General features: G+C 31.9%; 2 protein-coding genes and 1 long non-coding RNA gene across 6 annotated transcripts in view; 1 reads left to right on the forward strand and 2 right to left on the reverse strand.

The window, feature by feature from the left end:
• Positions 1–611: 611 nt before the first annotated feature.
• On the reverse strand, positions 612–3,347 carry LOC107994089 (elongator complex protein 4). 2 transcript variants are annotated; one of them, XM_017050850.3, is made up of 5 exons: positions 3,018–3,347; positions 1,880–1,915; positions 1,181–1,800; positions 886–1,098; positions 612–798 (listed from the first exon to the last, which is right to left on the reverse strand). In XM_017050850.3, the coding sequence occupies exons 3-5, from the start codon at positions 1,766–1,768 to the stop codon at positions 691–693; spliced, it is 909 nt and encodes a 302-aa protein (XP_016906339.1). In that variant the 5' UTR covers positions 1,769–1,800; positions 1,880–1,915; positions 3,018–3,347; the 3' UTR covers positions 612–690. The 2 variants fall into 2 exon arrangements, with proteins under 2 accessions (XP_016906339.1, XP_016906338.1); XM_017050849.3 differs by lacking the exon at positions 3,018–3,347 and adding an exon at positions 1,995–2,627.
• Positions 3,348–4,551: 1,204 nt separating this feature from the next.
• The window catches only part of LOC107994179 (neurogenic protein mastermind), a 212,046-nt gene continuing 192,504 nt past the window's right edge, over positions 4,552–24,093 (forward strand). For 2 of the 3 annotated variants that reach the window (XM_062076349.1, XM_062076350.1), the window contains exon 1: positions 4,553–5,952. In XM_062076349.1, coding sequence (XP_061932333.1) covers positions 5,461–5,952 — 492 coding nt within the window. In that variant the 5' untranslated portion in view covers positions 4,553–5,460. Of the gene's footprint in view, positions 5,953–24,093 lie in introns of all 3 variants that reach the window. The other variant, XM_062076354.1, reaches the window with a different exon arrangement.
• Positions 14,859–16,250, reverse strand: LOC133666272 (uncharacterized). The gene is made up of 3 exons (XR_009830211.1): positions 15,970–16,250; positions 15,220–15,490; positions 14,859–15,152 (listed from the first exon to the last, which is right to left on the reverse strand). It is a non-coding gene; the product is annotated as an uncharacterized LOC133666272 (long non-coding RNA).

A 24,093-nucleotide genomic window follows, 5' to 3' on the forward strand; every position in this document is an offset into this window, starting at 1 on the left:
GGCGTAATCGTCATGGATGAGTAATACTCGATTTATTTATTTTCGTTCACGTTCGTGAAAATTTCCAATATACGCTCGATTTATAAGAAAAATTACTATAAATAATTAACTATAAATAAATTAATTAACAATTTAATTATGATTATATATAATTCTATAAATAATATTAATTAGGGTTTTTTGAAACATCTATTTTATTTCATTCCATTTTTTAAAAATATTGAAGTCAGTTTAAATGATATAATATTATAATAAAAAATTAAAATATCGACCAGAAATTTGAATATTTCTATTCTTTTTTTTTTTTTCTATTGAAATTAAATGATATTGTAATAGAATAAAACTTAAACAAATAGCTTTAAATAATCTTGTTTAGTATTTTTATTATTTATAATAAAATGTAAATAATATCAGTATAGAACAGGTAGGCGTGTTATATGTATTATTGTGTGTTCACGAAGCCTATCTCCTCTCGTCTACATTAATTCACGCGATATAGTATGCAGTTCTAATTCAAATAATACATATGACGTTCACCTGTAAGATATTACTACTAATTTTTATTTTTAGATAAATTTCAAAAGAAAAGTAAAAAAAGAAAAGTTTTAATATTATTTTAAAAATATGTAATTTAAGATTTAATAAATTACATAAAAAATAAAAATTTGTTAAATGTATATCATATTTTTTTTAAAAGTCTAAATTCTTATTTGATTGACTCGAACATCCAAATTGGGGTATTGTTTCATCTTGTTCCCGTTGAGTAGTATCTCCCAATTCAGGTGGTAAATGTAATACCTACAATAAAAATTAGCAAGAAAAATTACATACATATAGTACATTAATAAACATTAATTCAATAACGTTATTTATATAGCTATTTACTTCAATAACAAATTTTTTACGGCGTAATTTAAATGCAAGATCTCGTGAATCTGGATTATGTGGTGCTATGGTATTTAAAGTAAGCATTTTTTGAAGATGTAGTAAACCATGATAGTCTTTAAAAAGTGGATTCGTTTCCTTTTGTGAGCCCGCAAATGATTCTAATCTAATTGCAATATCCGATAAATGTTCAACTTGTTGCACAATACTATCCTAAAAATGAAATAATCAATATTTTCCAACTTATATCAAAATTACGAAAGTTTAATATATAATGTACATAAATAAAACATACGGATTTATCAAAATATTCTGTAGGTACTGTTATCACACCAACTGCATAAGAATATCTTAAGATTGCTCTAAAATAATATAAAAATTTTAACAAGTCTTGATGCGATTCATCTTCAGAATCACTCCACCATAATCTAGATCCTAATGAATGAATTGCAATTCTTAAAACTTGTCTTTTTTCAGGGGTTTCTAAAACTGAGTATTGTCCTTTCTTCAGAGTCTCTTGGATACACTTTAATAAATTTGTATATGTTGTATTGTTAAAGATTTTATCTTTTATAGGACAACTATCATCGTACCATTGTGTTATATCTGCTTTTTCAATTACTTCTTTTTCCATTGTTTTTGTAAGATCATAAAAATGACCAAAAAATTGTCCTCCAATTGGAGAAGGATCAATTACTTTCATATTTTGATATCTCCAAGCAATTTTCATTTGTTCATCAGAATTAGGAGGTTCATCAATTAATTTAGTATCTGTTATAACAGCTGGCATCTCTGACACAAGATGAGATGTTTTAATATCTTTAGATCCAATTAATAATGGTTGTGCAGTAACTACACTTTCAGCCATAAAATATTGTAACATAACTTTTGCATATGTACCATATCGATCTTCCTCTAAAAATAAAAATTATATATATTTAATATATATTATTTATATATTAATTCTTATAAGTTTTATATATTTATTACGAACCGATAAGAAATAAAGAACCAATAGGTAATCCACCACCTAAAACAATATATAATAATATAATAAAAAATTATAATTAAAATTGTTTATTTATAAATTTAAAAAATTATATTCAAACCTATTATATAATCTAAAGAAGGAATTCCACTTGAAATAAGTAGTTGTGAATTTTTTAATGAAGGTTTTGTTCCTGATATAAAAGGAATTCTACTATTTTTTGCACTTAATAAATCCATTATTTTTTAAAATTAAAATGATTTTTTAGGATATTTTTAAACAAAAAATAATGATGGAATTATTTACTTATTATTTAATTATTATGAATTAAAATCTTATTTTTTTAAAGAATACTTTCTAACTTTCTAATATAACATTAAATAATACACGCAAGTAATAATACTACACACGAAGTAACAATATAAAATTGTAATACAATATATATTACTTTATTTTACTAAAATTTTTATTTAAAAATGATTTATTGATAATGAATCTTGACTCATGTATCACAACAATCAATTTATAGTTTACATTCAGAGGTTATGTTATATTTATAGAGATTAGATTATTTTTACAATATAATACATATAATACATAACAAATATATAAATAATTGAAACATATATAATCAATTTATAAAAATATTTAAAAATTCACGAAATAGTTACATGATTTATCGATTAGAATATATTTTTTCATTACGTTAAATAAACGAAAGATGGCAACACTTGAAGCTGCTTAAAAGTAACTCTCATAATTTGTAATTTAGCTAAAATAAATTTTATCTATATCTATAATTATAATTTAGCAATTATTTATATATATTATATATATTATATATTGTCCATATAAATTTATTAAAATGTTGAAACTATTTCAATTTATTTATTAAATATAATTCTACATATTCAATATACATTTATACATATATAAATATATACATTTTCTTATTACTCAACACAAAACTCAATATTATTATAAATTAATAAAAAATTCATATAAGAATCTTTCTTTTTATTCATATGATTTGAAAAAGTCATATTTAAAAAGGAATATTTAAATATAAATATATAAATATTATCAAAAATTCCTTAAATATATTTGTATCATATAAAATAATTTCTATATAAGAGTTACATACATTACTTTTAAAAAAGATTTAACGGCAGTCTACAGAAACGTGGCCAGGCGTTAGAGACAGGGGAAACGCTGTATTTCATTTCCCCCTAAATAGGAAAGTGCGAGAGAAAGAAAGAGAGATATAGTCTGCAAAGCAGATAAGGAGCAAAGGGAACGCGTGAGTAACCCGTCTTGTATATGTTAGATTTAAAGCTGTGTACGAGCAGTTGTGCACAGGCACGATGTGCAGGTATCCGACACAGTGAAACTCCTCCCTGTTTCTATCCTATTTTTCTCCCTTTCTAGTATATTCTACACGGTCACCTTCCTCCTTTACTTCTCCCACTGTTCCCCTACTACTGACATGTTTTCTTCTTCCAACACAATCGTGCCAATATATTGATCTCTCGCTCGCTCTTCTAGTCCTTTCCTTTCTTTCTACAGGCCGGAGCACGCTGCCCTCGCTCAACTACCTGTTGTGACGTCCAACGTACACTCGACGACACATTGGGACAATCGAGAGATTCAGCGCACGCGGCATGCGCTACAGTTTTCGTGTATATACTGTATTATAATATTCATATATTGTCATTTGCATAAAAAAAATTCTTTTGTTTGATTTGATATTAACCAGCAAAGTAGAATTGATATTAATCCACGAAAACCTTGTCGTTTGTCGCGTACTCCCACTACAATTTCTCTTCCCAACTCTCATGCAGACGTGCGCCGTAATGAGAGGGAGTGAAAAAGGCCAAGAATAGAAAGAGAAGACGAATATTATAGAGAGGCTCTTATTGAGAAGTTGTACTTTCAGTTGAGAAGTTAGACTTTAATGACTAAAGAGGGCATTGGAGACATATTTTAAAATACATGAAAAAAAATATTAACTTCAATATATATATATATATATATATATAATAATATTAACATTGATTTGTACTGATAAATCTTAATATGCTTTTTTTGTAAATAGCTTATATATTTTTCTAATTATGATAATTTATATAAAAATTTTCTTATTATTTTTTTAAAAAATTACACAAAATAATAATTAATTTATAAATTAATTACGATTTATTTTAAACTAGATCTTATTTCAAAAATAGATCTTGTTTTAAATTTTTGAACATATCAGAATATTCATTTATTATTAATTATTTATAAAATAATATAAGTTTATCCATTAATTAAATAATAATTATATATCATATTTTTTTATAAATAAATTTTATATAAAAGAAAATAAATGATCATTATCATTAATATTTTATTTTAATTATAATAATAATTTAATCTTAATTATATATTAATTATATATATTTAATTTTAATTTATCAATTTCTATTATTTTCTTCTTAAAATACATTTATAATAAAAAAAATAGTATATTAAAAATAAAAAATAAAATTTTATAATAGACAAATATTAATTAATTATAATAAATGAAATTTAAAGAAAGAAAAATTTTATATATGGCGCCAACTCTGTTTAGTTATAAAGATCACTATCAGATGGCGTGGCAATTTGGGCGCCTCTTGTATACACGGAGTTTCCAGGCCCTGAACTTAGTCGCGCGCGGTGAACGTTCCGTCCTACTGTCGAATCTTCGCGCGCGTCTCGTCGAGAGTGACAGTTCGAAAACTTCTTTTACACGGAAGACAAATGCTATCGTTCGACTCATGAATATCGTTACATTGGCATTAAATTAATGGAATGCGAACAATTTCTGCGGGTACTTCAAGGAAACATTGTGTTCTCATTACTGATTCAATAAATATCGTAGCAATCTCGAGCGAAATGCATTCGCGTGGAGGCTAAACAGCGGTGACTCGTTGCGTTGGAACGACACGGACTTCACGGTATACCGTCCAGTCACGTGGCTTCGAGAATAAAACACGAAGTATAATATCGACGGTATGTCGCGATGTCAACAACCGGACAGGCAAAACAGTGCCTAAACGTGACATTGGTGCGTGCCTGGTGTGATAAAAGACGACGAACATTGTTTACAGTGTCTCGTGTCATGATTGGTCTAGCAATTTATTGTTCCAGTAAAACGAAAAGTGACAAAGAACCATAAATACAATAATATTAACAAGGATTTTCACAAGTAATATCGTATTCTTATATATGTCGTACGCATATATTACATATAGACATCGAATAAAAATTGAATGAAACTACGAAACGATTGTGCAAAGCGTGGTGTATTGTTGAAAATTAATCGGCACTAGTGTGATTATCGGACAAAAGCAAGCGTGGTACAAGAAGTGTCGACGCGCGAATATTCCAAATGCGTCTTGACCGGAAGTTGAGAGTCGCATTGGCAGGGTGGCAGAGGATGCCCGGCTCGAGGGCAGCGGCGGGAGACGAGGTTGTAGCAGTAGCAGTAGCGTGCGTCAGGCGCTTCGGTAGCAGAGGTTCTCACTGAGCTGGCTTACCCTGCGGTGGATTTAGGGGGCTGTATGGAGGCCGGGGGGCTCCTGCCCCGCCAGCCCCCGCAAGGCCCCCCCGGCACCGCGCCTGGCCCGATTTCGGTCTGCGTGGGCCAGGCTCCTAATACCAATACTAATAACAACAACGTAAACAACCTGCAGAATAGCGTCCTAGCTCAATCAGCCGGGATTCACGATCTAAACGCAGCCGGCCAGTTGAACATAACCAGTCAACAGCTGCAATTGCAGCAACAAATGGGTCAAGCACCTGGCATGGGTGAGGTACTCACCCCCAAGAGGCAGGCGGTCGTCGATCGTCTAAGAAGAAGGATAGAAAGTTATCGACGTAGACAAACCGATTGTATACCAAGATTCGATCAAAGCTTCAACGGTCTATGCGAACAAAATATTCAAGACACATTAGTGCTGAAGCAACGTTTTCTCGAAAGTAAGGCAAAACGGCAGGCCAAGAAAACGGACAAGAAGCAAAGCGAGCCGGTCGGTCTCTCCAGCGTTCACGTGGTGAGTCATTTACTCTACTTGTTGGCTTTCGCGTCTGTCTCTCGTTGGCGTTCCTCGTCACAATACCACGCTTATAGTCGGCGTAGGTGATCACGCTCGTTTGCGCGCGCGCATATGCCGGTCGTCAACCTTCCTTTTCTACCAAATTTCTTATCACGTGTCTTCTCTTTCACGCACGACCTTGTTATTTCGTGCATTCGCTTCCGAGAGAAGATTAATGATATTTCGCGAACAATATGACGACAACGATGAATTGTATCGTTATTGCTATTGTGTTTGCTCGTCCGGAACGATCGAGTTCTACTCGAAATATTACGATAATCAAGTTTTAACGATGAACGTAAATTATCGATGATATATGTTACAAATTTTCCTGTTGAAAATAAACCAAACTTATGATCGTGCATTTATGATCGTGAAGCAGAATAAGTATTGTGTAAACGTGCATGCGCGCGCGCGCGCGCACGATCTAGAAACGCGATCATTGCGTCATGCGATTGAGAACATCTAAACAGTGTAGTAAGTACATATATAGCGAGTAAGCGGCACTCGGCAACTTGCCGGGTCAAGATTCTACTACACAGGTTTGGAATCGAAGCGCGGGCGTAATGAAATACCACGCTCTTTACACCTAACTACCGAGTTTCATTTACAAAGAGCTCGATAGACTGTTATCTCATATTGATAGCATCTTTTGTCTAAATTTCCATGAAAATTTAACAAATATTAAGCAGATAATGTTTCAAGATCTGGAATAGTTTTGAATGTTGTAAATTATTTCTTATTTTTGTTTAAATAGAAGCATAATATTATAAAATGAAAATAAAATAATCAATATATTTTTTAAAAACGTTTCATTTTTCAAGTAAAGAATAAAAAGTTTAACATTGTAATATATATTTCTTTAATATAATATATTAAAAAAATTTCTTTTCGTATATTTAATACTCTTTTTTTTTTATACAAATTCTCATGCGGTTGATATACTTTCAAACTTTTTCTTTTAATCATTTTAAAATAAATTTCTCTAAGAAGAAAATTACTGTTACAGTTTTTATTATCATATACTCTATTATCATACTAATTATTATACACGTAGAAGTTGATTTTAAGATACATTCATATTAGAAAATATTCGATTTAGTGTAGATTATCGTTGTTGCTCTATATATGAAGTTTCGAACACATGAGTCATCCAATTAAACGCATAATTTAGCAACTATGTGCAATGCATGCAGTCATATGCAAATGCCAATCATATATGAAATTTAATTCATTATTGTAAATTATCCAGCATTAATTCTTCATAATTTTAATTAACATATTTTGAATTTTTTTGTACTATAGAAAACATTAATTGTTTTCAAATTATATATGTTTTTCTTAAAATTTTTATTATACAAAGTACACTCTTTAATTATAATATATAAATAATAAAAATATTAAAAGATAAAAAATTAAAGTTTAAAAAAAAAATTTACGATAAAATTTTCATTAAAAATATTTTATGCATGATTTTGAACTTTGTATTATAAAATATATAGTATATTTAATGATATTGATTTTAGAATACTAAAAAATTGAAGTAATATTTAAAAAATGACAAAATTTCCATCAAAAGAATTTTCAAAATTTGCATATTGCATAATCTTGAAGTTAGATATTTTTTTTTTCTTTTTTTGTGATATTATTTTTAACATTTTATCTCATTTTAAAAAAGTATAATCAACTTAAGAAATATTCGATAAAAAATCTTTAAATTATTCTTGCGAAGTATGATACAATACTTATCAAGCAAAAAAGTCCTATATTTTTTTAAATATTATCTTGAAAAAAATATTACTTCATTTGAATATTATTACATTTATTTTTAAAATCATTTTCCATGTAACATATGTTTAAAAATGATACAGTTATATCATAAAAAAGTTATATCTAATAAAAAGTAAATCTTACAAGCTTTGTTTTATGAAGTGCAACTAAAATGTTATACTATCCCACGTCGATAAAACTTGACCTTCCTTTAACAGCTTTTTTCCAACATTGCGTGGGTTGACAAATAAATATATAATATTTTTCAGTTATCTAAAAAAGTAAAATAATATTTTTTATTTTAAAATGATAAGTTGTTTTATTTCTGTATAGTCGATAGTGTACGTCTTTGAAGTTATTTTTTGCTTTTAATTTACAAAAGTTATAGTTTTGTTAGAAAAAAAAATGTATGCATATAATGATAAAACATTAGGATTAAGGCATGAATATTTTCTGTTATATGCATTAATTTATCTATTTCAAATTGATAATATTTTTCATTCAATAGAAATATGCTTACATTCAATTTCAAATATAAGCACAGAAACAGCATCTATATTTTAATTCGAATATTACAATTCGTATAAAAATATAACATGCATGAAGACAATATTATATATTATGGATTCATTTTTTTCCCCCCGGAAAATTGTCGTATATGCTTTATTTTCCATCCCGATATCGATTTGTATCGTTCAAAAAGCGATTCAAAACAGGTGGATGTGCACTGGTGGTATCGTTAAGTCGTAGAGTCGTGGGCTCTCTACCTACGTTGGTTTACCTGTAGGCGTTCGATTCGAGACGTTCCATATTAACCTTGGATTTACGTCAATGCAGGGGCGTTCTACACTGGTACGTGTAACGTCATTGTCACGAACTTATACGCGATGCGTTTATTCCGACCTTCGTGAAGCTTGCTGACAACCTTTGCTGCAACGAGGTGTAAATATATTTCCTTCATCTTTTTTTCCCTCTTCTACATTTTCATTTTTTTCATCTTCCCTTTTTTTACTATTGTATAAACTACAATGTTATGCTATTCTTTTATGCTATTCTACGCTATTCTATTCATTTTTTACATATATATGTTAAGATTTGATTTGAATAAAAATAAAATTGTAGAAAGAATTGTAATTCTTTGAGGTTAGAATATTATGATGAATTTATCGTTCATATATCGTTCGATTTTAATGATTATAATCGAATGAATAAATTTGAATTTTCATTCGAGTTATTCTTGTTGAAATATTAGCAAGTATTTGATTCACTATTTGATTATCAGTACATTGATTATCAGTACTTAATAGCTATATTAATATTAAAAGTAACATCTCGTTAGTTGGATAGATACGAGATTGCCTATAAATCTTGGCTGATTACTTATGAAATTATGTTCTATTATAGATTATGAAATTTTATATAATTAGCTTCTTTTTATCATTATATTCAAAATATTTATTTAACGTCAAAGGATGTCTGATATAAATTTACAGAATTTTATTCCAAATGTATATTTTGTTTCATTAATTCTCTTATACTTTGTTCATTGATTTCGTTGCAGAAATTAAACAGAAGAAATTTATATAATATTAATTAATTGATTATTAACCTTTGTACACCACCAATCGAGAAGCCTATTGAATTTTATTTCAATGAATTTCATTTCGTTGTCCTTTTATACTTTGTATGTCGATGTTATTACAAAAATTAAATATAAGAAATTTAATGTCAGTTAAACGAGCATTAAATATCATAAATCGAATGATCATCATATAAATCTATGATTTTATTTCAGTATATATTTTATTTTATAATAAAATTTAATAATTTTATTTGTATTTTACTTAAAAATAATTTTGTTCTAACGTAAAAATCCTAAAAACTTGGATATTCGATTTTATTTAATAACGAATAAAATAATTTTAAATTTCTTCGAACTCGTTCAGATCGTTCGAGCTAATCACAGCAGTAATCAAAGTAATCGTGTGCTCGAGTCTGATAAAATAAGCTCTGCTCGTATCGATTTTTAAGTATTAGGATAGTCGAGCATTTGTATATCCAAACAAGAATATCTTATATACGATTTGTCATATAAAATCAAATTTTATTTTATTAATTATTTCGAATTTTTTTTTCAAATTTTCGACAAGCAATTGATTAATATATAATATAATATATATAACTAGTTATATAATTTTTTATTTGAAAATTTCTTAAAATACTCTTTAAAAAAAAGTATAACTTAAAGTTTTGTACGGATATAAAATATAATATTGATAATAAAAACATATGTTATAAATATTTTATTCAAAATAAAAATAGTAATAACAAATAGAATATTCATGTAAAAAAGTCTTAACATATATTCCTCACGTAATATTCCATGCCCACGTAACAGAGATCCTATCAAATAAAAAATCTGAATTAGCAAATACAAATTATTTCACATTATAATAAAAACGAAATCATAAAAATAATGCACCGACACGCTATTTGCAGAGATGATAAGCAACGATAAATGTCTGGAGGATATTTATACAAATGCTCATTGACGCAACTTTATTTCTTATCCTCATGAAAAAAAAAAAAGCAATGTTTCAGTCTCCAAATTTTTTTGTATAAATACAGTTTCTCACTCTCGAGTCATTTTAATCAATTCTAACCTAACCAAAGAATAACCGCATGTCAAGGTTACTTGTCTAAATCTCATAGAGGGCGTTCGAAACGGGTAGAATTTCATGGCGTGAAAAAGCATATAACCTAACATACAAATACGTTCCTTGTTTCTTTTAGTAAATCGGTTGGTTGTCGCGCATATACATGCACATATTATGTGACACACGCCTCATCCAAACTGATCTTATCGAGGGAAAAAGGTAACGGTTAAAATTGTCGTCGCGCGAAACTTTTATTAGCTTCGTGTGTAATTGGTCGATTAGTTGGATGATAGACTAAATTAAAGGAGAAAGAGAGAGGCAGAGGAGGGGAGTGGGAAAGGTAAAGAGAAAAACTGCACGTCGACTTGTGAAAGTTCGTAACAACGAGTGTATATATGTTATTCGTTAATTAAACGAAGTTAGTCCGTGTAAAACGTGAAAGCAAACTATTATTTATAGCGAGATAAATAAAGAAGTTTGCCAACTTGAGGAATTTTAATTTAAGGCGGGAATTTTAAATATGCGTAAAATTCATATATGCGGATGATTATAAGTATAGAAATATAAATAAGATTTAATAGCATAAACATTATATTACAACTTATTTGTAAAAAGTCATTAAATATTGATTTTATGCTGATCAAAGACTATTTCTATATGTAGAATTTTATTGTAATATACGTGTACGTTCATCATAGGATGTTGATAATGTTCGCGATGTAGATTACGATGGGTCTTTCTTCTGTTATCAGGTCACATTCACGATTTTCAGCTGAAATTAATCATTCTTTTATCGGCTGTGTTATATTATCGCGAATTATTATTATTATTATTGCGTATTATTAGTCTGTTTTCTACACAACTTTTAATTTTATTAATATATATATACATTTTTCTGTTCCTTTCATTGAATTTTCTCATCTTTTCATCGATAAATTGTATGAGCTATTAGAAAAGTCAAGATTTTGCTTCGCTTTTTGATTTATTTTTCTACGATTTCAATTGATAGATAGAATAAAATTATCGATGAAATAAACATACTATGATATTTATAAAAAAAAATTACTTTATATTTTTATCTTTTTTGTGCTTGAATTAATATTGAAATTAGAATATCTATACATATTTTTATGGCAATTTATCATGAAAATAATTTTTTTTCTATAACTTTCTCTCTCTCTCTCATAAATCGTAAATAATTCAAAAGATTTTTTTTCCGCAATACTTAATATCAAATTAAATAAAAATGTTTTTATCCTTACTCTATATTTGACCCTCAATTTAGAAACAGTATTGTACAAGTTTATAGTATATATAGCAAACGTGGTTGTTTCACTCATTCATAATGATGGCGACGCGACTGTACTTGCTGCGAACAATGAGTAGCATGAACGGCCCATACTCGCAAACCACAACGTGGGGAAAGCTGTGGGAATCGCGATTTCCGTTGGGATGTTGACTGCGGTGAACCAGATTCTTCGCGGGCCATCGTCGTCCTTTTCTGTTTTTCCTTCTCTTCGTTCCTCTTCCTATCCACGTGTTTCCGATTTGCTCGACAAATTTAGACATTGCAACGATACTTATGCGAAAGTGACGAATTACGAACTTTATTGAAGTAATGCATTCCTGAGAAATTACTTTAAAACGGATGTTATCTTCGATTAAATTAATCGATTTCACGTTTAGATCGTTTGTCACAGATATGTGATTTCACGAAATTTACGATTTGTTTAATTTTATGTAATTATATCTTTTCTTTTTCATTATGTAAAATCGTAGTAAAGAGAAAAATTACGGAAAATTTTGATAAGGAAGTTATTAATATAATAAAGATAAAGAGATATTTGTAAACACTTAGAACTTGTTTTTATCATCGAATTTTTCTGAAGTTTTTATTGAAAATTATTAGGAATTAATTATGTTTACTTTCTTGTTTTTATATATTTATAATTTTAATGTAATATTAATTTTTCATTTTACATAATTAATTAATTATAATATTGATGTACTTTATTGCTTGTAAATAACGATTAAAAATAAGTATTTGAATATTAGTAAAATTATATAAATCAATGAGGAATTAATTATTGAAAGTAATATTTATTATAACTTTATGAAATTAAATTATAAATTTAAATTATTTATCGGCTGAAAATACTTATCATTATAATATATTATAATTGTCGGTTTATTTGCCAGTTTTTTCTATCAAAAAATTATCCTTTCTAAGAATTTTAAATAACAAAACAATTTCATAACAAATTAATTTTGTTTCAGAAGAGATAAAAACAAAGAAATTAAATTATTCATTTTATTCTATGTATTTTTACCTCTCTCTGTTTACGTCGATGAAATCACTTTATCGTTATTTGTCCACGTTTATTCTTATTGAAACTCATCTAGCGACACGTGTCAGAGCATATATTTCGATAATAAATTTCGAATCGGCGATAGTGGTACTCAACCAAAACAATTTTCGTTGGTCATTCTTCAGCGTCGTCCTCGGTTAGTTAATAATAAATTCAAGGTTATATGTTCGCATTTGTACTTATCCGGCACTCCTCAGTGCACCTTTTCAGTGACTCAGTTGTTGAATACTGAATAGGGCTTGACAAGATTAGATGCAATATTTAATTCACGCCACATTTTATATAGGATCGTTAAATTAGGTCATTTTTTTTTTTAATCAGGATTATTTATTCATTTTTTTCTCTTTATTTCATTTTTTGATCTCTTTGGTAATAAAAGCTAAAAAGAGCAATTTGTACAAGCTAATGTAAATGAATCATAATTTAATATAATACAAAAATTCAATTTTCTAAAATATTTTTATAGTCACACATTTCTTTGTTACTGAAGTTATATTGCCAGTATCATATATCATTTTTTTTCTTATTTCAAATTAATCTGAATTATTTAAGCTTCGTTCATTAGAAACATATATCATGTATAAATGTATCTAATATAAAATATATAACATTATATTGCACTAAGTCGACTTATATGAAAAAGATTAACGATGAGATGATACAATCAGCTCGATGAGGGAGATATCAGCTAATGATTCTTTACCACCGCGGTTTCAGATCTCTTCTTCCTTCATGAGCGATCGAGAACTCAACATTCATTATAGTGGCTCGACAACTCTTATTACAATCTATTAGTTAAACGCCCACTGACAATTTAGAAGCATGGTATCGGTCGTCTGCATCGCTCCTTTCCCTTCGTCGTACATAAAATCAAGCCGCGAACATCAATCCTGCGACTATTATCCGTTTTCCATGATTTTACATAATAATTTACCATATTTATACCAGTATATTTGTACCAATATTTTATAATCAACATTTGATACAATTGTTGAAAAGTTCAAAAGTAAATAGCAAAAAAGCATTGTTTTTATTAAAAAAAGAACATTTTATCATCATATTTCCATTCAAAAAATAAAACATAATATATCCATTTATATTCTAGATAACAATCTTGCATAATTGTATAATTTATTAACTAACGATATTACAAGTAGCAAGTTATAAGTCAGTAATAAACTAGATTAAGTTAGGTTAGGTTAATTTATTGTACTTGTTTCTATATTTGTCGGAACTGTGTCCCTATCGTCTCGTGTCCGAACAGATAATAATAAATCAATCTTGAATCGAAACGAGCGGATAGAAGCGCGATTCTGATAGATCGTAAATTGTCTGGAAAGCTTCATTGACGGGCCGGTTTCCAATTCCTACCAATGAGACGATCGACTCGATGCCTTGGAGAGAAAGAATGACTTGGAAACGAGCTTCGTGCTCTCCGTGCGTCGGTGTGACGAGTAACAATGAAGTAGAAACGTAGAAGCGAAAGGCTGGAGAGAGAGAGAGAAAGAGAGAGAGAAAGAGAGAGAGAGAAGGCGCGTGGACTGAACTTTGTTCCACCTACGAGCACAGAACCTGGTTCGTAGTCGACGTCTGGTCTGGTCTGGTCTGGTCTGGTCTGGTCGTGACTGAAGCACCTCCACCAAATAGGTCTGCTCACCTTGGACGACAAGTTGACAGGACACCGAGAGAAAAGGTACAGAAGGATACTGGACCACAGACAGGAGGTGGAGGTTGACGCGTCTTTCTATGCGCATGATTTGCATCACGTGTCACGCACCGAGTTCACCGATTGGCCAGATCTGATCTAGGGGTCTCACGTGATCCGTCGTTTTGTTTCCTCGTGATTTCTTTCGTATATTTCTTTTTATATTTTAGATTAAAGTTAATGCTTGAAGATTTGATATATGTATATTTATATTTATCACTCAGTTACTGAGATAAATGATTGTATAGTGCATGATCATTTAATATTTCTGTTAAGGAAAATTAATATATTTAACATTGAATTGACATCGTATTGTTTGTATATTAATTGTAATACTTGTTTTTAAATAATTATTTTCTAGTGCGATCTCATTTCTAAATATATAAAAATTTATCGAATAAAATTACGAAATATATTATGACTGATCTTTGAAAAGTATCGGTCTTTGACTCCCTAATTTGGTTAAATATTTCCTCATGAATTTTTATCACTTTTATTCGCAACGTCGTGGCTACACATTTTGTTTTCAACACTAGCATTATCCTCTTGTCTTTTTGCCTTCTAACATACGATTTATACTCGTAATACAGCTTACTATTCAAACAGGACCAACACGAATCCCACATGCAACGCATGTAGGTATCTGATTATCGTCTTCTAAAACCGAATATTATTAAACATCTATCCAGGCAATTTTGCCTATTAAAAAAATTAAATTACAAACCAATCGCTTAAAAGGATTATAAAGTCTAAAATTTCCATAATCTTCTACAATTTGCTTGAAATTGTGGATAAAAAAAGACAAATGCTCGTAGATGAAAACGATCAAAATCTTGCATCCCAATGTCGTTAAGTTGCAACAATATACACGGCCGCTCAAAGGTGTTATCTTCGTGAAATGCAGATTGCCTTGTATTCGATTCGCAGAATCTCAAGGCTGCGTCGTCGGCGTGATGCTTACACGAGCCACTTCGATTTGTACACACCTTGTAATGCTGTCATAACGGTATAACCGAAGATAATTTCAGGACACATCGAATATATTTATTAATGCCATCAGCATGAAAAGAAATTATATTAATTTCAGAAACCCTTTGCGAATATCGTATGTCCCAAATGTGACATTTGAATATGTTTTTACAGAAACATTTTTTAATATTTATTTATCTTAAGAATTTGTAAAAATCTATGTAATAATAATTTTAAAAAATTAATTTTTGTCTTCTGGTATCATTTGCCGCTAAGGAATATAGATGTGAGATAATAACAAAGGATTAACAAAAATCTCTTTTTTATTGTATTTACAATACGAAAGTACTCTCCAAAGTATCGAATTATTATTTCGAATTATTATTTGTAATTATTGTTTGTAAATCTTGATAGTTAATTTTACAATTTTAATCTTATCAAAATCTGAAACGAAACCAATCTCTTTCCTACCAATTTTCATCGTCGATAGCTTTAAAGATCATACCCTCCACTACTGAATGTACGAGGCCAAACCATGTCCACTGGACTTTCGAGCAAAGTGGCGAGAACGCATCAAACGAACACTCATGTGGCAATATATGTAACGGTCCTTCCTGGAATTCTGAAGGGTTGGAATTCGCTATGTCCTGACCACCCAAGGAGAGCCGGAGAGAGTGCTCTTCACTTTATTCCTTGAGAGAGAGCACGCCTCGAACCAACTTTATACGTTATACGTCTCGAACGGGTTGGCGGTTGGCTTAAATCGTTGCGTGCCTTTCTGGCTCGATTATGTTTACGAGCCGTTCACGAGTGCATTTATGATAAAGTTTATCGACGCGTCGGTCATAAACGGAACAGTGTGCGGTGGATGTGAAGATGATATCGAAGATACATGTCCCGATTCGATGCGGCTTAACTACAACTGAACGAGTAAGGTACGGTTCATACTGAGACGAAATGGTAAAAGCGGTATATGACATATACCGCGTGATGTGAATCGTTCTATACTTTATGGATAACTGTTTAGACACCGTGTCTTTCGATACGAGCCTCGATAGTTACATCAACACGAGTTGCCATGGTGTTTAATTTTTCATTTTGTCAGATCGTTATTTATAATATTCAAAAGCAATTAGATACTATCGGATCATAAACTTCATCTACTCGAAGTTTTAAAGTTTCTCGACGAGTTTAAGTTGGATGAAAAGTTTATATTCAGTGGGTAGCAACACCACACAATCGTCGAATTTAAGATTCATTGGAACTATGTATATTCGGAACTTGAGAATCAAGGATTGAAAAAACGAAATTAGTATGACAAAAGTATATTATTTTTATATTATTTTAATTCACAAGTAAAATTTGAATTATTATTATACGTAGCATTTTCTGTGTGCGTATTGCTTAAAAGCATATGCTTTCCTATTATAAAAGCGCCCTCTCTTATCTGCGCATGTATGGTTGCGCAAATCAGTATGATGGCGCGCACGTTATTACATGTCTCGAATAATTTTTACGATACAAATTTGTAATTATTCGGAGCTTGTATGCAATCTGACGTTTAATTGCACGTTTATAAGTGTTATATAGTGAATCTGTTCGAAGAGAAAAAAAAGGTATCATATATTATGGAAACGTGGAAGTTTTGGCATTTGTTTTTTAATGCGTGAAGAATTGGAGGCAAGTGTGTTGTGTTTTCTGATGATTATCGATGTTTGGCTGCTCACAAAAAGACATATTAAGTTCTGTAACTGATTGATGTTTGTTGACATGGTCTGAAGTGATATCATGTGGAAGGAGTTAAGTATGTTTATATTGGAATGGAAGATGTTTGGATAGAGCGTTTTAGTTCTTAGCACTATGAACAATGGAATGAGTGGAATCAAGATTTATGTAACAATATACACATATATAGATTGGTTGATTTAATACGAGTATACATATTTTGAAATCTTTTAATTCGTATTTTTTAGCAAATAAGTTTTAATATTTATATATATTCTATATGTAAAATTGTTTTTAATAATCTTGCATTCAATGTCTGTTAGCATAATCACAATCATAATCACAATTACTGTTTTATACATATTTATAGCACGTCGGATTATTATTGTAATTCTACTTTACATATAATATATATATATATATATATGTTAATATTAAACTTAATTGCACAAACATATCTTTTCATTTCATAAATCTTTATTTTTCAAATCAAATTTCATTTATTGTTCATATCATCAATCATCATTAATACTTGTACTCTATCTTTTACAATCCATATCAACATCATTAATCCTCATGCTCTACTTTTCATTAAATCAAACACTGGCAGTCCATACTCGTCAAGTATCCACATCTCTCGCGTATCTCATTCCAAAAATATCGATATCAACATCAAAGACCACTTTCACCCGTAAAAATAAAACAGCTCTACGCATTACTCATCGTAGCTGTAAAACTGCGCGTGTCTAACTGTCAGAGGTTTTAATATTGCTTGACCAAACCCGCGCATATTCACAAAAAAAAGAGCTCGTGCTCGTCTTCGACTCTTCGTCGAAAGACATTTATGCTGATCCTCAAAAATCACCGAGATATTCTCTCCTCGCCTCTTTTCTCCGTTCATAGTTCTTCTTACTTTTCGAGCCTATCGTTTCTCCCATGGCCGAAACGCGGCAACAAAAGCCTCGAGATGCAGCCACCGTTCCAAGAATCGTTCGTCTACCCGTGGCAGTCGTTTCTCGAGATCCCAATAAACGGTCGTTCGGCCGGTCGTTGGTGGAGCGTGCGTGTCTGGGCCGGTGCGTGTGACTTGTGGGCGCGCGCGCGCCCACAGGAAGCGTATGTGGGTGAGTGCCGCCGAATTCGTGCGTTTCGTGCGGTGACCTTCGCGTCGGTGCTGGCCAGGCCACTTCGACAGCGGTATAATAAACGCGGCTACGTGTACGCGTCTTCCGACAAGAGACCAAGGACGTAGTTAGAATGTCGTTCTATTTTTGGAGGCGTAAAACGATTAGGAAGTTTTTAGGAATTTTAGATGCTTAGGTTAATGGTGAATTTGGGGAAAAACTTCGAGTTCAAAAGGTCAACGTTACGTAACTTTTAGTAATTATTTTATCGATTGGCTGTTAATTAAGATGGATTAACTTTTTTTTAAAATTAACCGGACATTTTATGTAAATTGTTTATAAATAAAATTTATTAACATTGAATTTTTAATTCTTATAAAAATTAGGAAATGGATTAGAGATTACTTGGTATACGGTATTATATTTACGCGGTGAAATGTGATTTGAACTAATATATATTTAAAGTGTTAATAAATGATCACTTTTATTTTGGTGGCTGATATATTATAGATAGTGCAGATGCACGAATGTGGATAAATAACTGTGTTGATTTATATTTCATGATTTCAATAATATAGTAACGAAATTGATTGGAGGATATATGGAATTGTAATAAAAAAAAGTAAATCAGAATACTTAAACATATAATAGCATAAAAATACCAATCCAATTCGAAGTCAATTTTGATAACTTTATATTCTTAAATATCTATTTTATTCGAATTGAAGAAATTGCTTTCCTCCCTAAAAAAGAATCTATCCAATTTAAATTATAATATTAAACAGAAAAAACAATGATTGCTTAGAAAAGTCACACAAAGATCACTCATAAAATTCAATGATCGCAGACACTGTTCAGATCGTTTCTCTTCTAAAACCGAAACGTTGAAAGATATCTTGTTACCAGCCGTTAAATCTATTGGTTTTCATTGTCAGTAAAAACAAACTACGTCCATCGTGGCAATAGGTTCTTTCCAGTCACGCAATAAACGTCGGGAAGTTATGGAAAGCCTGTGTAACTCTTTTGAACGGTTCTTCTCCTCTTACGTATCGTAGTACTCGCCTCGAAAATGCTCCAGACGTTGTCCCCTTTGCGGTTGCACCGCGACGAGACATAGGGTGTTACATTCCGGACGTATGACGCATGCTACGGACGCTCGCTACGATTCCTTTTCTCTAGTCCCTCGAGGCCTGCATTCGGTTCGCTCTATCGAGAACCGAAGGAGAACAGCTTAACCAGCAAGTCTGGTGAACCTGTGAATGGATATCTGTTTTCACAACCATTCCAATGGTAGGTTTATGGATGAATATACGAATCCACTAGAAAGACAAATTAAAAATAATCCATCGACGGATTAGCAAGTGGATGTTTGAACAAAATGGCAATAAATTAATTTTTAACGATCGTCAGAAGATGTAGAAATAGAGATGGAATTCTAAAATACGAATTATTTTCAACGTACATAAACGTTTCTTTTTTTTTTTAACAAAAGTTTGATCTTGTAAAAGACTTGATATAATTTTATCAACTCTTTTCGTACGTTGTCACCGAGCAGGAATTGGTCGCGACGAGGATCATAATCGTGTCGTTGACGCGGCACGAACGAGAGTAAAGCTCGGTTTTTAACGTCGGGCGCACACAACTCTGAAAGATAGCGTTGCCCGTGAAAGTGCTCGGCCGATTACTATCAGCAACAGCTCCTTTCTTCTCCTCTGGTTTCCTCGAACGACGACGGCCCGCTCTCGTCTGTCTCTCGAATCTGAGCAGATCGCATCGTGGTTCTTGCTCTCTCCTCCCCTTGGTATCGTTCATGGACACGTATGACTCGCTTTTGGAGCCGTATGTAATGAGCGACATTTTAGTCGCCAGTCACGTTTCACTTAGATGGGCCGTGCCCCGTGAATACGCTATCCCCGGAAAATTTACTTCTCGCTCGGTTATTGTTTGAAATATAGCGAACCAGTGGAGGATTCCACTGGCTTCTCGAGCCTTCCCTCGTTGCGTGTCGCCACCGAGATTGGTACGATGATAATTCTGGAACCGCGGCTTCGTTAATGGATAAACACATCGGTATTATTACTCGACCGGAAATGATATCGATAAAGAGCATCGAAGGATGATTTCGCGCGCGCGAGAACGCTCCGCTCTATCGACTTTGAGCACTGATTACAAGTGATAACAAATATTGTAAAATAATTTATATCATATATAATGAAATTTCTCTTGAAATATTTATATATTATATGTTATACAATAAATACTCTCTTTCTCTCTTGAAATAAAATTTCAATTTCAAGATAATTGGAATGTAGGAATTAATGGGAGAAGTATTTCTCGTTGAAGTGAAATGCATTTTTGCATTTGAAAAACTTTGATTGATTTATTTTAAAATATTTTAGAACGTAGAAAGTTTTAGGTTTAGGATAAGAAACGGGAGAAAATTTTTCTTTCGAAAGAAAGTTGAATCTAGTAAATGTTTAAACAGATCTAACGGCAAGATTGCATTAAATATTAGTTTCTAAATAAACTGTTTTTTACGTTATGAAATTCCTGCGTATTTATTTCAAGACCAATAGAATTCGTGTTTCAAAAGTGAAAGTGTTTATTTCTCATAAGTTTTACGGTGAAATAAATTTCAGCAAGATATATTTACGCTTACAAAACTGCGATATATATTATATATTTAAAAAGAAAAAAAAAATTTTTATAAATACTGCATCTGAGATATAAATTATTAAATCTTTCGAGTATTTGAAACACATGGATACTGAATATCGATAGTCATATAAACGATATTACAAACATAGCGAATAAATCGACCCTTTGATCAAAGTTTAGATTTCAGTATCCATTGATTTCCATTGTATCATGAAAAGTAGCATTAATGAATGCAAAAAAAAAAAGCGCTCCCTCAAAGTCGAGTTGCCCCGTATGGGTTCTTTGTCGTGCGTGGCAACGGTGAACCCGTGGCAGAATCGAAGAAAGGAAGGAAGAGTATCGCCATTGTGGGGGCTACTGTCGGAATAATAATGCAATTGTCGTACTGAATGCCGAATACATTCTTCCCTCGTCCGTCATTTATAAACTGCAAGCCTTGCCGCGTGTCGTTGCGTGTCCATTACGGTCTTAATACACCATCGTGTGTAATGCAAAAATTTATCTTGTATAGAAATTTGCCCCTGAGAAATTTATATCTTGATACGTCGTACGATTATAAAACAGGATATTTTATAAATAATATACAGCATCGATACAATTTCGTTCAATTTCGTTAGAGAATCTTAAAAGAAACGTGTCTTCTAACGTGTGTGCCTGCATAAGACACGAGGTATTAACATATCGTTACTTCGGCTTAATGCATCGTCCGCCATCTTGTTTATACATATCGAACGTAATATATTCCAACGTATTGACGTAACGCAGAATACGTTCATTACGACAATGGGCTATTTATTCCTATTTAGACGTTGCCTCTGATCGTCAGAGCACCATGGTCTACATGGAAATTGTTGTCGTCGCTCGCAACACGGCTCACGTACACGCGTCGAACATTTATCAACGATGTTAATAATTTCGCATGCGTGTCGAGAGATAGACGAATATACCACCGGCAACAATCCTACTGGCTGAATAATAAATAAGGTCCTCCATTTCGCTTATTGGTATACGGGGACACGCTCGCGTCTTCGAATAATTCACCACCGGACGATCCCGCGTGCTCACTTCCGTTCTGGATTAATCGGCGCGCACGCGGATAAATTATCGATCTTTCGCTTCGTACACAATGATGTTCGAGTAACCTCGTGCAACGTTACGATTAATTGTGTGGAAACGAGAGGTGGATAAATGTTGTTTTGGGTGTGACTTCTTCGCGCCCTTTTCCTCGAGAACGTCCCCAGCTTCCTCCTTTCGTCGATTAATTTCCGTCTCGGTGTTGGCGAAATTAAGGGACGCTTTGGATTAAAATTTGTAGATATAAAGAAATCACAGAATTTTGAATATTTCCATTTTAGAATTTTATGATTTTTTTTTTTTTAATATATATTATTTTCGAAATACGTATTCGATTTGAGGTTTGTTTTAAATAGTAGAATAAATTATAGCAATTACGTGTGTAAATACGGACATCTCTGAGAGAAAAAATTTGAAATAATGATCGTGTACATTATCAGCAATAAGTTGAGCAAAATCTTTAGTCACGATTACCTTTCCCTTTATAATGGACGAAACGGATATTGCCCAACGCGTTTATACACAGATATGCGCGCGCGACGTCTTTAGACTCCCACTAGTTTCAGTATGACACGCTCGAGAAACTTTCTCCATTCGACATAATTTGGTTGTACCGCAGACCCTGACGCCTTCGTACGTCATTCCAAGAACGTTTTTTCCGTATAAATTTAAATTTGATGCATACTAATAAAAAATTAAAATATTGAAAATATTATGAAATTATTGATTACAACTACTATCGGATAAAAATATTTTCCTATAATTTAAATTTACATTTTTCTATTTCATAGCACAATTATTTTTAATTAACAAAATTAACAAAATACTTTATAGATTTATACGTATGTTCTTTTTATTAATAAAAATTGTCGTAACTTATTAATCCATATATTTTTATCTTTCATAAAAACTTTCAAACCTTTCAATCAAAATAATTTCAAATCCATTAAATCTCGTTATTCTATATCGATTAATCAGTGCCATTCTTGGAACTTTTGAATCAGCCCAACAGAAGCGTCGATTCAATGCCAATGGACGCAAAAGAGTGCGCCGTAAGAGAGTGGGATAGACTATATAAAGAGTCTCACACACAGTACGATATATCGTCAGATTCATCTTTAGATCCAACGATAAAACTCACGACAAAAAATGTATGCTTAAATCGTTGATTATTTTATTATATTATAATAAACAATCTATTACAATTTGAACGATTTATGTAATCATCTCTAAAGTCCAACGAAAAATCGAATTGTGTGCGATAACCTTAAAAACGGCACGATCTCGGTGTTCAGATACGAGTTGTAGGTGTCGTTGGATGGTTTACCAATTCGTACTGTGTGTGCGTAAAAACACAGTCAGCTTGGAGTGGGGATAAGGGAGATCTCTGCGCTCGCGGTCTTATTTGTGTAGATGCACGCGTCGTGCCACGCTGAGAGCGCGGCGCATTTCACGCGATGCATACAATCCGAACGCACGCAAGTTACGCACGTTCGTCGCCGTATCGTCGGCCTGTGCATTTGCGTCCGTCCTTCTCGACTGTTCTCTCCTGAACGAACGTCTTGTTCTTCCTCTCTTTTTCTGTCGGAAGGCGCGCGCTTGCGCCTATGTATGAACCAGTGCCACCCGTCCGTCGAGCGCCGCGCTGTTGCCACCTCTTCGCCTCTCTTCTCCTCACCTTCTGTACTTCGTATTGGAGCTCCAGCTGAGCGTTCCCCAACGGTGCTCAACCGCCGTTCATTTATTTGGCAATATAGTAACGAAGGGGAAACAGAGTTGCGGAGAGCCACGTTACGGGCCGGTTTCCTTCCTTCGTCTCTCAGAGAGGAAGAAGGATTTCGTCGTAACCGGGCCTCTGCTTTCAATTGGCGATTTTAATTCGGCTTTTCAGCCGCCTTGTCGCGTTACCGGGAACGTTTAACATGAAAAGGATTATCCGATGAATTGATTATGAGATATATTAATGTTTAATAATTAGTCTTTGTAACCGAGTAATCATAGATATATTACACATTTTATTTCTCTGATTAACAATTTAACGTATTATT

This window comes from Apis cerana, linkage group LG6, assembly GCF_029169275.1.
Source record: "Apis cerana isolate GH-2021 linkage group LG6, AcerK_1.0, whole genome shotgun sequence".
Taxonomy (NCBI): domain Eukaryota; kingdom Metazoa; phylum Arthropoda; class Insecta; order Hymenoptera; family Apidae; genus Apis; species Apis cerana.